General features: G+C 30.3%; 2 protein-coding genes across 3 annotated transcripts; both read right to left on the minus strand.

The window, feature by feature from the left end:
- Positions 1-2,658: 2,658 nt before the first annotated feature.
- LOC104646589 (uncharacterized) lies at positions 2,659-5,654 on the minus strand. 2 transcript variants are annotated; one of them, XM_010320523.4, is made up of 5 exons: positions 5,447-5,653; positions 4,568-4,685; positions 4,384-4,409; positions 4,155-4,287; positions 2,659-4,087 (listed from the first exon to the last, which is right to left on the minus strand). In XM_010320523.4, exons 1-5 carry the CDS (start codon positions 5,558-5,560, stop codon positions 3,552-3,554), a joined length of 927 nt encoding a protein of 308 aa, XP_010318825.3. In that variant the 5' UTR covers positions 5,561-5,653; the 3' UTR covers positions 2,659-3,551. The 2 variants fall into 2 exon arrangements, with proteins under 2 accessions (XP_010318825.3, XP_025885907.1); XM_026030122.2 differs by lacking the exons at positions 4,155-4,287; positions 4,384-4,409 and having other exon boundaries at positions 5,447-5,654.
- Positions 5,655-7,120: 1,466 nt separating this feature from the next.
- Positions 7,121-11,070, minus strand: LOC101255483 (probable LRR receptor-like serine/threonine-protein kinase At1g74360). Its single transcript, XM_004235921.4, has 2 exons — positions 10,613-11,070; positions 7,121-10,507 (listed from the first exon to the last, which is right to left on the minus strand). The coding sequence occupies exons 1-2, from the start codon at positions 10,683-10,685 to the stop codon at positions 7,302-7,304; spliced, it is 3,279 nt and encodes a 1,092-aa protein (XP_004235969.1). The 5' UTR covers positions 10,686-11,070; the 3' UTR covers positions 7,121-7,301.
- Positions 11,071-16,669: the final 5,599 nt, after the last annotated feature.

Here is a 16,669-nt window from a genome sequence, read left to right on the forward strand (position 1 = left end):
TTCTTCTATTTATACTTTCATAAGAAATATATTCATAAATAAGTAAATAAAAATGTATTTAAGTTTGTCAAAATTTTCTTATGATTTTTTTGATCAATATAGTCAAGAGATGCAGAAAAAAGTTATTATCAAAAGTTGCAATCGTATTAGTTTAGAAGAATTCCTAAAAGCAGTGTGCATTTGAGGTTTAAAATAATTTTATTATTAAGCATTGTTTATACCAATGTATTTCTTATGGTATCATCATTATTAAGAAATATGGTGACATAAATCCTTTTTAAACATAATTTTTAGTTAAAAAATTCAATTCACTTTAAACAAATTATATTGTAATAAAGAATCAAGAGAAGCTCATGAATTATCGAGTTCGCATATTAAAAAATTTCATGTAGATAGCATTCAAATCTATTAAAACAAAAATAAATAAGCTCTTAAACTACTTTCTATCGATCAATTTATATTATAAAATAAAATAACAAAGAGATTAAAATAACTTAATTAAAATTAGATGAAGTGTGTTATAATTCATCTTTTCGTTTAATTAGTTTTTTAACTTTTAGATGAGTTAAAAATTCACTTATTTGTTAACTTGACTTATTTCGATTCGTACTGTAGTTCAAGTCAAAAATCGTCACAATATGTTGGTCGATGACATTCCGAAGAAGCAAATCTTGGTTGAACTTGTATTGTCTCAATCGATACAATCAGTTCATGAGACCACTTTATATGGATTGGATGTACAATTATCTACGACGAGTGATCTTGACAGCCATACACGTTAGACAAATTCAAGAAGTTTATGAGTTTTCAATAATCTCAAATTAAAAAGAAAAGGAAAAATTTCTTTAAATATGTCCAACGGAATTCACTATTCTTGGATCAAGTGATTGTTTTATTAACAATTACTTTTGCTAATATATTTAATAATAAATTTTTCAATATACATACAAAATTTTCAAAAATTCACACCCGATACCCTAAATCTACACCTGTCATAAATCAATATAGAATAGAACTATTAAGACTTGTAGCTAATTTTATTTAATCATATGCTAAACCAATAAAAGAGCTTGAAAAAGTTAGCCTAATCAGCATAAATTGAGTTAATAATGCTATGACAATTCCTTAAAGAATCATAAGTTAGCCTAATGAAGTAAAATAATTCATATTATCAACCCAAAAAAGAGTAGCATTAAGAAATTTAAAATATAGGAAATGTTGGTAGTTGTATCAACTGTCAATTAAGAGATGATAAATCAACATCCATATTATTATTATTATTATTATATAATATATAGTTCTAAATAGTTGTTAGCATTATTGAATAAGAATACTATATGTAATTTAATCACAGCTTGTCATAATCACGAATAATCAATTCATCTGGTCAATGATTAGTGATCCACTAATCACTAACTTAATCTAAATTAGAATTGTAACTTAAGGCAAAGAAAATGCAACATTCTCCACGTAATCATTTGTTTCGAAAAAATAAGAAGAGCATATCCTAGCTTAATATAATCTTGGGATATAGGATTTTGGTACTAAATTTATATGGATTTTTGCTAATATCAATAACTAAAACACAAAAATACATCGAAATTAATATCCTAATCTTGGTAACAAAAAATTACCTTAGAGGTTTTTTTTAAGTAATAACAAAAGCTAGTTCAGTACCCTCTCTATCCTTATTTACTTTCACTTTTTTACACGACACTCTTATTCAGAAAATAATAATTGATATAGTAAATTTATCATATTATTCATATTAATTAATTGATAGACTTTCAAAATCAATTTACTCATTAAAGAGGTTTTACCTTTTTCAAAAGTATTAGCTCTCTAAATAAATTGAGCGTATAATAGGTAAAACTATTTTTTGTCTTAATTTGTCAAAAATGACAAATAAAAAGTCAAGACGCTTACAAAGGGACAAAAGGAATATCCCAGATGAATTGTCATGTATAATATATATATATATATATATACTTATTTAATTTTATACAAATTTAAATATGTAATTATACACTTCCTACACATAAATATCAACTGAAATAATTTAATATATATATATATATATATATATATATATATATATATATATATTTATTTATTTAATTTTATACAAATTTAAATATGTAATTATACACTTCCTACACATAAATATCAACTGAAATAATTTAAAAATATGTTTATACATCACAACGAAAAAAGAAACATCAACTTAAAATTTTAATAAAAGAAAAGTAAGAAAATAAACCATGCACTTAAATTAGTAGAATTGATCTTTCTAACAAAAATATTGACATCTTATAAAATAAGTTAATAACTAAGAATTCAAAACAATCATAAGTAAAAAATAAATATGAATTTGTTGTAAAATATAAGATGAATATCTATGTAACTCTTCAAAGGGACTCACCCCTAATTCCAAGTTAAATATCAAAACTTGGTGCCCAAGTAGTATCATCACATACTGTAGCTCACTCTCTTGCCCAAGTAAACAATTTTCTAGTTAATTACTATCATTTATTTTATAACAGAAATCATATCTCTAAATGAAAAGATATAATTATAATTTATTAATTTATCATCAAATTATTTTTTAAATCTCTTAAAAAAAATCTCACATCATTTTGAAATCGAGAACTCGATAGAAGAAATTCTAAAAAAAATTCTAAAGAAAAAAAAAAGGTGCCAATGAGAGTTGGACATAAACTTGGTACTAAAAGAAGAGTTTTTTTTTTTTTTAAAAAAAAAACTTTTGAGTCCACCATTGGGCCCAAAAAGAGAAAAGGTAAGTGTGGGCTGGGCTTAGATAAGTCATAAGCTACAGACCGGACGACAGCATCTCACTTTTTTAAAGACATCCGACAGAAAAGTAAGGGCAAAGAAATTTTAGTCCCTTTTTTGTTTCACGATATTCGTATAATAGATCGATTATTTTGATTTATATTATGTAGGAGTTCATTCGGAGGGAAAGATTTTGTGTTAAAAAATATTTTTATTTTTAAGGCTCAGATCGAAAATCTCTGATTAAGGAAAGAGCGGTAGATTAATGCACACAATCTGGCAAAATTGTTTTATCCAAATTATGTTGATTTAATATTTCATTAGACACAATATTTATTTATTTTAAGAGAAAGAGGTTATTTGATATAAAGCACGATAATTTAAATCAAAATTAGGTACTTGTCTCTATGTTAGCAAATAAGCATACAATTTCTCAAAGGATAAAATTAGTCTAAGTCTAGATTATTATATAGTGTATAGTGTTTAATCAAATGTATACTTATTAAGAATATTCACCTTTTTGTTTCTTATAATTACTACTTACATATAATCAGATTAATGTAAGAAGCAAAAACAAAACTTAGTAAAATGCAGTAACTAAAATGTGATTTAACACCGGTAAAACTAGTACTTGGAACAATATTGCATCAGCTTTTTTTGCTTAGTTGTTACTGTGTAATATGTTTTCAATCATCTAAGAAATTTAACAATCTGTTGGCAAGCTTCCGCAGTTCACCTTCTGTTGTGTGGATCCAAAATTAGGCATGATAGAGTCCTCGAGGTTCAGCTTTCTTCAGCTCCTCAAGAACACACAGTTGTCTCCGGTGCTTTTTCCCATTGCGGTGTGATATGAAATTATCTTCATTCATGCATGGAACTTGACATAATTCACACCACAATAGTTGCCTTTTCTCATCTTTCATCTTCTTTCCGTGCTGTTTAGCCTTGTGTTTCTGACCTTTAAGGTGCATCTTTAATAAATTTTCGTCCTGGCAGTAAATTTCACACAAGTCACATCTTATAGCCTGCTTGTTTTTCCCGCTGACACTTGAACATCCCCGGCATTGCAGTTTTACCTTGTGCTTGTTACCTCTCAAGTGAAGCTCGTAACATAGATCTCCAGAGCAGTAAACTTCACAGTCTTTACAGTAGTGCATTACGTTTGGTGTATGCTGCTGTTGAAGTGACACAAAGCCAGAGTTACTGGACTCTGCATTTCTCTTCCTACGTGAGGAAGTATACGTAGGGGTTAATGATGGAAGTGGTGGCGATGTCATACTCTTGATGATCATACCTATCAGGATGTAAAACAACTGTTAAAAGAGGAGCAACAGGAACATTCAGCAGTACTTATTACTTACTTTGTTCATCAGATTCCAAATGTTTTAACGTTTCCTGAGAAACTTCCTTGTGTATATAAGTTGGTGCACCACAATCAATTACTCTAACATCGGATTTATTGTTCTTGGAAATCAAAGCTTTACGTCTTTTTACCTAAAACTTGGATAAGTTTCTATTAGATTTTGAACATTTGACACTCAGAACACCAGATACACTTAAGTTAACTCACACAATTCAGTGAGCACTTACATTCGAGTTGCTCCTTGAGATGTTACCTAGACAGAATGACGAGAGTAAACTTAAAAGATCAGCAATGAATCTATACAATGCGTGCAAATAAATGTAACATTCTGCAGATATTAGTCTGATCGTCTTAGAACTTAGTTCTACTAACGCGTGAAAAAACTAGAAAGGAAAATTGAAGATGAATTACCTGTAGCATTAATTTCATCATCAGATTCATATTTACAGGTTGTTGTTGTTTGGCTGCAATCTGTTCCTCCATCAGCGGATATGTTTCTCTTCGAAATCAAAGCTTTCCATCGTTTTACCTAAAACTTACGATGATGTTCTATTAGAAGGACAAATCTATCACAGGAATTATCATATATGCAGAGTAAATCCCAAATCTTAATCTCCTCATTCAAGACAAGCATATTATAGTTAAGTATTGATGAGTAGCAGTTATAGATAAATTGCACAGGGTCGCGAATCTTAGTAGCTAAGTTGATGCATGAACTTTCAACTTCTTGGTGAGAGTTCGATTCTTCAATCCAGTAATCCCCGCCTTATCTCCATTTTCCCTTCCCCTCAATTACGACAATAATAAACCTAGTGAAATCAAATCACACAAATGGAGTTTGTCTAAGTGAAATCAAACCACACAAGTAGAGCTTTAAAACTTTGTACACAAATTTTACTCCTATCTCTCATTAAGGTAGAGAAGTAGTTTCTAAAAAAGACTCGGCTCAATAGTTAACAATAGGATAACAAAAAAAGAAAAATAGTAACAACAAAATAGTGCTATAATCAAAACACAATAAACGTACAAACATATAATCACAAATATTTAAAGCAAGAAACTAGTAGAAGAATAAGGCTAATGCTATGACGGACACCAACAAACCTAAATCCGTCAAAAAGCAAGACAACACTCCACTGCCTACTAACTTTCTGGCCTAATCCTAATCTGCAAACTACGTTGGCTCCTATTTAAACTCACCATCTTTGATAAGCTGAAATTGCATCGTATCCTGTCTAATCACCAATGTAATATCGATACATGTAATGAAACACAAAGTAACAAACCTACCTCCAAGGGAAGAACATCAATAGCATCATGATCTGGAAATAAATTAGCAATCTTCTGTTTAAATTGTAACTCACGCTGAATTGCATTCTCCATTATTCTGTCTTCATTAATCATGTTTAATTAATCATCAACATTCAGATTTTAGTTTCTACAGCCCATAGAATTCGAATGGTAACTTTACTAGAATACTAGGAGTAAAAAAAAAAATGGAGATCTATTATTATGAAGGGTATTATTGTCAAGTAAATGATCAGGCGTTAATTGTGCACTTGGTACAAGTCAGTACGAGCATTTGGGCCCTGCCACGTCCTCACCTCACACCTTTTCTCCAAGAAATTGTGATTATAATCTATAGAATAGTATAGTGAATTCTAATTAAATCTCTATTTTTATCAAAATAGAAAGAAATTTCATTTTCGATTATTCTTATACACTAGGTTTTCGATTTTAAAATAGTTTTAAATCTTTTACTGTAGGTGGTATGAGCCATGTACTAGGTTAGCGGGCCAAAGTCCCCTAGTCCTCATAATCTGTCTATGATAATGATATCAAATTTTAAAAATCAAATATTAAAATTATGATATCGAAACTTTTAAATACCGTATCGTACCATATCATGCTCACTCATGTACGAGATGTACCAGGCTCACAACCAGGGCGATCTATCGGGCCCAGGTCCCCTAGTCCTCATAATCTGTCTGATCTGGTTTGGTCCGGCCCGTTAGAGGCCCACTTAACATTGGGTTTTTTGGTGGGCACTTCTAGTGGTTTGTGTTAGCACAACCCGGTACAATTTACTTGATTTCATATTTTTCTTGACATTACCATCAAACGTGTCCCCTAATAATGTTATCTACTTTGAATTTAGGTCTGCGTGACTTTAAAACCTGTTGATAATAAGACTTGCTTATTTATATACCCAATATCTCATGTATTTTGCGATTTGTTGTCACAATTGATAATATGAGTTGGTGGTCCATGAGTTAAGTTGGAATGTTATCAGTCTATAAGTATGTATACCCTACTTCACTTTAAAGAATTATTAATGCCTTCCATCATTTTTCTGATTAAAAAAACATGGTGTTTTATAATTAGTAAAAAAATTCAATGCAATATAATAGTACGTCCAATTTGTGCTAACTTAATTAAGCTTCTACATCCACTTTAAATGTTCATAATTACTCCAGTTTGGGCAAAACCCACCATGTTATTTGTAAGTCATTAAATTTTATTTAATTTAGCTACTGTTATAAGTAGATAATCTTGAATTAAGGGGACAATAATCATGTATTTTTTTCAAGTGCTCATTTTCATCTCATTTAGTCATCCACTATATAAAAAAATTTGGCAATTACAAGACCTGATTATGACATAATTAATTAACAACAAATTCCGTGTACTAGATAATTAATTATAAATTTATGATGATAATCACCATAATCATGCACTAATCCATAACATAACTTTGTTTTATACTTGCCTTATAGGTGGGTTGGTGGGTCTCCTTCACTTGCTTTTACTTGGATTAACATTTCATTTCCTCTATAATTAAGTGTAATTTAAACTATAAAACGAGGTCGAGGTTACCACATCAGGCTTGATACGTAGAGTTGTTTTATTGTCGTATATAACAAATCTTTACGATTTACAGAACATGAACTCTAAAGCAAAAAATATTGAAAAGTTGATTCACATTTAAACTCTTATGATCCTAACAAAACAAGAGTGCCAAAACAAAGAATCTAAAAAAGAACTGTTTACAAGAAGAATGTAATATGTGTGTATGTTACAAATGTGTAAAAAAGAACAAAAAAACTATTGACACTTTGCTGTGTAAATTTGTAACAAAAATTGATCAAAATGAAGGAGAAGTGCTACGACTGGATCCTGATCTTTGGCTGCGCGAAATCGCGATTAACATATCCAATACTTCCTTCATGTTAGGCCTAGCATGAGGAATATCAGCAATGCACCTTATTCCTATTCTAAGCAATTCACATAATTCCTCTGCTCCTTCTGCTAGGCCTGATACCAAAAGAGAAACTGGTATTATGGCTCTGGTGAATCCTTGCCTTCCGTCTCCCATCACACGTCTCGCCCATTCAACTAGACATTCCTCGCCACCATCAACAGCGCGTCTTCCTGTGGCTAGCTCCATTGCTAGCACACCATAACTGTAGACATCGCCTTTTGTTGTGGCTTGCCATGTCTGTCCATATTCTGGTGCAACGTACCCGACTGTACCAGCAACCATTGTGCTAACATGACTATCTCCAGCATCCATGACCCTAGCTAGGCCAAAATCTGTGACTCTTGCCCTTCCGTCTTTGTCTAGTAGCACGTTGCTAGCCTTGACGTCTCTGTGGACTATACAAGGGTAGCACTCGTGGTGTAAGAAGACCAAAGCACGTGCAACATCAATTGCCACGTTGATTCGTTTCTTCCATGTGAATTTGGATCTATCTGTGATGATCTCATCTAAGCTTCCACCTCCCATGTATTCATAGACTAACAATTTCTCTGATCCATTAAGGCACCAACCGTAAAGTGTTACAAGATTCGGATGCCAACCAAAGTCATTTCCACTTAGTACTTCCATTTCAGCTCTAAACTCTCTTTCCCCTTCAATTCCCTCTCTTTGTAGCTTTTTCACTGCCACTTGCCTTCCATCAGGCAAGACTCCGCGATACACTGTCCCAAATCCTCCCTTCCCTATAATTCTGTCATTCGAGAATCTGCCTGTGGCCTTCAATATGTCAGAATGTGTGAAGCTTGTTCTGTCCAAACGGATAACCTTAACATCATTAGACAACCATGGGGAGGATGCACCTGAACTCGATGCAAGATCATGTCGGCCCTTTGAGTCCTCCAGTAGGTATCCTGGTGTATCTATCGGAGATTTTAGAACGAGGCAGACAACAAGTGACATAAGTCCACAAACTAGGAAAGCCAGTAGCAAAGCCATGAATACCAAAACAGTACCAACCTTTGTTGGCCTTTTGAAACTTCCACCCTTGTTTATAGCATTATTCGTAGTGTTATCAATGAAAGGTGGAAGGTGCAGCAATGGTACGCCAAGATATGATGACTTCTCAAATGTGGCTAACTGCCCATTTTCTGGTATAGTACCATAGATGTGCGCGTTGTAAGAGATATTGAACTTGCTTAGATCAGTCAAGTTACTAAAACTAGCTGGGAACAGACCAGAGAAATTGTTGCTGGACAGATCAAGATTCAATAAGCACTTAATGTTGCCAATCTGGCTTGGAATCTCACCAGATATTCTGTTTTGTGAAACATTAAGGACTACTAGCTGCATTTTTCCAATCTCTGAAGGGAACGTGCCACCGAATTCATTTACACCCAAATGAAGCATACTGAAATTCTGCATGCTGCCAATTTCAGGAGGGATCCCACCAGAAAATTTGTTCATACTAAGTTGAAGATAGCCTGATATCTGATTTGAACGAACATTACTACCCGGTTCACACACTGGAAATAAACCATACCCTTTGAGCAACTTATCCCATAGGCTTCTACAATTCTTCCTGGTAAGGAGAGGATATACAAAGCTAAATGGAGGATAATCAGCTGGTATCCATCTCTTCATAGCAAAGCATTCCCCTGAGCCAGCAGTCACCTTATCCTTAGCCCTATTCGACAAGAAAGTAGGCATAGGATTCGAGCCAATTCTTGCTAACTGAGGTGGTATTGAACCAGAAAGTTGATTGTTAGCAAGATTCAACCACAATAAGCTACTGCAATTTCCCAACTCGGGTGGGATTCCACCGGTGAGTGAATTGTTAGCAAGCATCAACCACAAAAGTGAGCTTAGCTTACCTAAACTTGGTGGTATTGAGCCAGTTAACTTATTAGATGAAAGATCAAGGGCCTGAAGTGTCGGAATGTCTCCGTATACTGATGGTATACTTCCATTAAAGTGGTTGTATGCAAGAATCAGAAACTTCAACCCTTTCATCTTAGAAAGTTCAACTGGCAATGGACCGGAGAATTGGTTATCGCTCAAGTCCAATCGAGAAAGGTTCACTAAGTTTGGAATTCCAGAGGTAACTATACCTCCAGTATAAGAATTACCATGCAACAGAAGAAACTTTACCTGTGTAAATTGCCTGAAAATTTCTTGTATTTCTCCTCTGAAGTTGTTCCTACTAAGATCAAGAAACACTAAGTTACTTAAACTTAATAGACTCTCTGGAATATCCCTTGAAAAATTGTTGCTTCCCAAGTAAAGTGCTTGAAGACTCGTAACTGATCCAATTTCCTCAGGAATTGGCCCTGAAAAGTCATTTCCAGACAAATTCAAGTCCTCCAACGTCTTACAATTCGATATCTCTTTAGGCACTCCTCCAACAAATCCATTTTCTGATAAATCCAACACCTGCAAGGTGCAGTTTGGAGTGAAAAACGACGAAAGCAGAGAGCCATTACACTTGTTTTTAGACACCGAAAACTCCTTAAGCTTATCAAAACCAAATGACAATCCTCCAGTCAAGTTATTGTAGCTCAGATCAAGATACCTAAGATTCCAGCACTGATCAAAAGTAGTTCCAATCTCACCAGTAAAATTGTTATTCGAAATGTTAGCAACCACCAAACTATCACAAATTCCAGGGAAAGTTAGACTGATCTCACCATGAATCCTGTTCATGGTCAAATCAAGAACTTGCAAATTGTTCAAACCAGTCAAATTAAGCTCACCATCAATAATATTATGAGACAAATTCAAGAACCTCAGGTTTTTACATTGGCCTAAGTCTGCAGGAATAGACCCTCCAATTGTATTCATAGACAGGTCAATATATGTCAACTCTGTCATAGCTGAGAAGTTGTTAAACATATTCCCAGCTAAACCATCACCAGAGAGATCAATTCGAGTAACACGATCAACATCACAAGAAACTCCACTCCAACTACATGGAGAGGAATCAGAAGCATTCCATTTTGTATGTCTGTATCCTTTATTAACCGGATTTTGCAGTTCAAGAAAATCCTTGTAACTCAGTAACACTTGCTTGTCATTCTCCAGGGTTTCTCCACAAACTATAAAATAAAAATCGAAAACTTTAGTATTACAAATTATCTATAAAAAAAAAACACATAAAATAACCAACAGACTTGAAGAGTCGAGAAAAAACTCAGAATTACCAGTAGTGATTAGAAGCAACAAATGGAATAATGCAACAGGAAGAAGAAGAATATCAGATTCCTCTTCTGACATAACTCAATCTTGAATCTTGATTTCTTCCAGTACTATTTGTTATATATTATTTTATTTTGCTGTTGTGCGACAGATGAATTGTTGTTGTTATAGAAATTTGTGCAAAACAAGAAAGAAAGGGTATTTTTACTAATAAGTTTAAGAAAAGGGGTTTTGGTAGTTCAGAAACAATATCTCTGTGGCAAAGAATAAACATGGGAAAATGGAGTTGAATTTCAGAAGGGGAGGGCCTGCAAAAATGGACCAAACCAAACTTTTTAATACAAAAATGCACGTACGCAAGAATAATTTAATACTATAGGTTATATGAAGTAGTACTAGTTTTTGTTTTCTTTATTATTAAAAATTTGAAAAGGGTTTGTTTTGTTGTGTGTGTTTTGTAGTTAAAAAAGTATTGTTTTTTTTTTTTGGATGGATTTTGAAATTTGAAGGACCAGAGCTTTTTTCGGAAATAAAAAGCCGCCCAAATTGACCATTTGAAAGGAGAAAAAAAAAAGGGGCGATAGAGTTCATATTTTTTTTAGGGCAACTTTCACATGTAGCAAATAAAATATTTATATTTATATGCTATAACAAAGTTTGCATAATTGTGCTTCATAGCAAACATAAAACTGTATAATTCGCTATACATATACAATTGTATAATTCGCTGGCCTAAATTGTATAATTCGCTATCTTATTTCACTGCAATTGTATAATGCACAATTGTATAATTTGCTGTCTATTTCGCTGCAATTTTTTTATAAAATTTGTTTTGCATACAATTGAATCGAATTAAAATGTATGTATATTGCATAATTATAAGTGTATACCAAGAAGAGATATGTTTTTCTTTTGCTTTATACAAAAACAGAAACACAATATATACACTTCTGTTGTATAAAGTTAGAGAAAATTGTATTTCACTGCAATTCTATAATTCGCAATTGTATAATTTGTAGACATTTTTCTCTGCAATATTTGAAGTAAAATGTTTGTAAATTGTACAATTAAGTATATAACACGAAGATATATATTTTTGCATGTGTATATACAATTTTCTCTCGCTTTATACAAAACAGAAACAGAATTTATACACTTCTGTGTATAAAGCGAGAGAGGCGAGCGAGAATGGCAAGTGGCGAGCGAGATTTTGGGGAGAGAAATGTCTGGCAAACTTTAGCTAACGTTTGCTATGGAGCACAATTAAATCAAACCCTACATACTCCATTTATTTTAGATTATTAGTTTGCTATTATATACAATTTTTCCTTTTTTGTGATGGTATTTTTGTTAATGAAAGATTTATTAAATTAATGTTATTCATGATTTGTTATAGCAAGTAAAATAGACTCATTTTCCAAATTAATGAGGTTCATTTCTTGAATTAATAGATTTCTGAAAATAAAAATAAAAAAGTTAAAAACTCCTTTCAAATTAAAAGATAATTTATGTTGAGATTTCTCTTATAGGTAATTAGTGTAACACGTGTTTAGAAGTGATTGTGCTTAACCTTAGGATGCAATAAACTATACTCCTTCTGTCTCATTTTATATGACACTTTTCGCCTTTCAAAATTCAAATAAGTCTATCTTTGATCGTAATTTCTTTTATAGATTTTTTTGACATTTTAATTTATTACTGTGACTTAAAGTACTTTTTACGTAATTTATAAAAATATAAATTTTATTTCAAAAATTTTGAAAATTCCATACACAAATACAATCAAATTTAAATTATTTAACACTCATAAACGAAAAGCATCATATAAAATGAGACAAAAAAAATAATAATTTGTAAATCTGTTAAGACCAAAATCACTTTCAATACAGTAACTTACTATGATATAATATTTATGATTTTTTTTTTAATACATTTATTAAGTATTTCTAGAACTTAAATGACCCCTCACCCAAACCCAAACACTAATTTCTTCATAATTTCAGTTGAGTCAAACTTCCGCAAGAGGCGGCTGGCGCGTTGACCTTCAGAATGAAGAAAGATTTGTTTTGGTCTTAATCGTGTGTTCCTGACATTCTCTGCGACAATTTTATTTGCGTTATGTCGAATTAGTTAAAAATGGTGTATTTTTAATATTTGTATCATTATTTTTTTAAAATTATTTTTGTGATATTCTGAGTATTCAAGTTTCATTGGTTTGATTAATTTTAATTTAGAGATAAGAGTCTGAAAAATACTTTAACTTTGATCGGAATTGTTATTATGATATCAAACCTTAAGGAAAACCTTCTACCTTCTACACTATTTAATAGTGTATTTTAAAGGTATATATGTGTCCTTGTTGACATATTATTATTTATAATTATGCAATATTTTTTTATATCCGCGTGGACAAATATATAGCTTTAAAATACACTAGGGGTAAAAGGTTATTTTCAAAGTTTGATATTGCTACAACAATTTCGATTAAAGTTCAGATATATTTCAGACCTTTTTTCCTTGAATTTATGGTGGTATAATAGAGAAAACGTGTACATTCCATTGTATTCGTCACATTCCTAAATATTTGTTTTTCATATTGTCAGAAAAAAGGGTTAACTTAGTCTTTCGTTGAGTGAACAATAATTCTAAATTAAAAAAAAAAACTATGAGGCTATAATAATTTTGTGATACGCCAAGAAATTTGTGATCATCAATATAGCTTGTAGTGGACGTTTAAGATCCTTCAATTTTGAAATCTGATTTAAAAATGAATCATATAAAGAGTAATTTGAATTAATTAAACTCTAATATCAAATTGAAAAAATGTAATAATTTATGATCCACATTGTGTTAAATGAATAAATTGGCAAGGTTTACATCTAATCAGATCGTGCTAATTACTATTTGTTGATAAAACAAGTTAAGCCGATCTTTTTGAACAATGTAATGTGTGTATGTGGAATTATAGTAATATTGATTTTTCTGCTTAAAATATTTACAAGTGAGCTGTCACTTATAAATGTGTTTCATGCCATGAAATTTCTTAAAAATTGATGACTTATTTGGATCATAAAGTTTTGAAAGTTTTTTTATTAATTTCGTATCAGATCAAATAATATCACATATATTAAAATATATGAAGTTATATATAATAGTAACACTCAGAAATACATGAGGCATTTACCATTCTAAATGACTTTTAACAATAATTAATTAATGATAATAGTTTTATTAGTATTAAATATATTTATTTTTTTAAAAGCAATTAACCATCTTTATAAATTTTCTTAAAGCCTATACTAATATTAGATATAATGACAATTAACTAATATTATCTAATATTAATAAAAAACTATTTTTTTTTATTAATAAGCATATTTATTATCAATAAAAATTATTTTTATCAGAGGAAATCGCCATAATAGACTAGTATATATATGATAAAAAAGCCATTTGTTAGTTGGTTTAATTTTCAAACAAAAACATTGACAGAAAAAAGAAAAAGACAATTTATAAAACTCATTCAAAGCAAATGTTTGACTGTCTCCTCCATCTTGACAAAGTTATGATTAATGATATCCATGATCATTGCTTGGGGGAGATCTTAAATTGATATTGTTCGATAATAATTGAGTTTACGATTAAATATTTAAATATATAAATTTGAGTAAGAGTCACATATTGATTTTTGCATGTGAATTTTTATGCTTATTAAAATTTTCATTTTTTAAATTAAAATTAAAATTATCGGTTTTAAGTTCTAGGAATAGAAAAACTTTTAGCAGAGAAGCATCTAGATATAAAATAATTTCACTTTTTATTCGAGTTGAATTTCAAAAATTTATGTTTGATCATAAAGTTTTAGAACTTTAAAAAATTTGTGAAAAACAATAAACAATATTTTCCACTTAACAAACAGTTTTTTTTTTCTTTAAATTTTACGATGAAATATGATCAAGTACCCACTTTATTTTCTCCTTAATTGATTATGTGCCACATATATCTCTTTTAATTATATTAGATTATAAGCCACCAGCTTTCCCAAGAAACATTAAAAAAAAAAAAAGGAAGTTAACTCAAGGTTTACAATGACCAATTAATTTTTTATTTTATAGTGAGAAAGAAGAATAAAATGGTTCAACAAAATGTTATAAATAAATAATTGATAATTGTTAAACTCAGCATGCATATATGAGCTGACTTTATAATTTATTTTTTATTTAAATATATTAAAACAATTTAATTGTTTTTTCCTTGATGGATACACATGGACAAATTAAAATTGGTCAAAGGAAAGATATGTTTCTTTGAATAGTAGTTAGGGTTGTTAAAAAAATTTCTTCACAAAAATATTTGTTTAAGCAAATAAAAAATTAATTTAAGATGGATCTACATCATTTTCACTAAGCTAACTTAATTTTGGAAATTAGAGACAAAATTAGTAGACAAAGACATGTCACTAGTGGATCAAGCTTCAAGTTTATCCTTATTATCTTAACCATATATTATCCTCCAAATTAAGTTTCAAAGGATGACTATTAAACCAAATAATATATGCTATAAATTATTTTATTTAATTAATATAAAAATCCATGGGCAATTTCCACAGTTAATTATGAACTTACATTGATTGTGATGAATATAATGAGCTTGACTTAATTAATATATATATATAAAAAAAAAACTAATCAAATGATAATGTAAAGATTTTCAAAGTATACCGGCCCCAAGTATATTTAAGTGGTTATCTTTGTTCTTTTTCACTTGTAATTATTTATTAATAATACTAAAATGTACTTATTTAAGTGGTTGTGATCCCTTCATTTTTTAACGGTCATAAGCTTCGGAGTTTGAGTAGGAATTTATTTTTTTTCGAGTATTGCATCAGAATTAAGACCTATAATACACAAATTTAAATGTAATTAGACTTCAATATAGAACGAACAAAAAAAATACATGCATTTGTTTCCCTTATTTTTAATCTTATACTATATTATCCTCTTGGCTAGCTTTAATAAATTAATCTTGTTTTAATTATTTAAGATATGTTGCATGTTTAGGTCTAATAAGATAATTTTTGCAACAAATCTTATCACAATTACGTTAGATTCTGTAGATCTTGTCATTAAAACAATAGCATGAAACGCAACTTAATTAGTTATTAAATAATTAAACCTACAAAAGCGTATAGTAATTAACTAATTATAATTGCCGTTCTGCTGACTTTACTTTTTCCATGATTTTGTTCTAATTAAACGATTATGTAAACTAAGGACCCGTTTAACTCTAAGAATATTTTGGGGAAAATTTGGAAAAAAAATTAGGAAGGGGTGTTTGGTCCTATATAACTTGGGAAATATATTTGTCAAGTATTTTAGGTTTTCGAACACTAGAAAAAACGAGTATTTGGGCGAAATTCTAATATTTGAGAATTTTTAAATAATTCAAAAAATTACCCCAAACTTTATATTTATAAAAAATATCCATTGTTTATTAATTCCAACTAATATTACTACTACCACCTCCGGAAAAGCTTGAGTTTTAATTTGGGTGATAAGATTGAGAAAAAGGAGCAATATTGTGTTTAATGAGTTATAATTATAACTGAAACAATGACAAGTTTGAGCGAGTATGCGATATTGCGATGAATATATTGTCTTGCCTATATTGTTATTTTGCAATTATTGTTGATTGTTATCAATGATATTATAAGTTTATTTTTTAACGGAACATATTTATTATAAAATAATAATATAAATATATGAGATTTTAAATAATTTTTAGAACTTTTGGATTTAAATCATATTTTTTGAAATAGTCAAAGTATTTATGGGGAAATATTGAGGCCAAACAAGTGGTTGGTAAAACTTCACTCAAATATAATTTGCCAAAAATATTTGAAAACTTAGGTCAAACGCTAGCTATTTCTCTGACAGTTTTCACCTAAATGTGTTAATGACAAAAATCACAAGGACGGACCATAATTAATTAAGACCTTAATCAAGTTTTTTTTTTTTGGTTAATCAATTTGCCGGAAATCCAGACTTTATCAATGTGTTCAA

Source organism: Solanum lycopersicum, chromosome 3 (genome assembly GCF_036512215.1).
Source record: "Solanum lycopersicum chromosome 3, SLM_r2.1".
Classification (NCBI taxonomy): Eukaryota; Viridiplantae; Streptophyta; class Magnoliopsida; order Solanales; family Solanaceae; genus Solanum; species Solanum lycopersicum.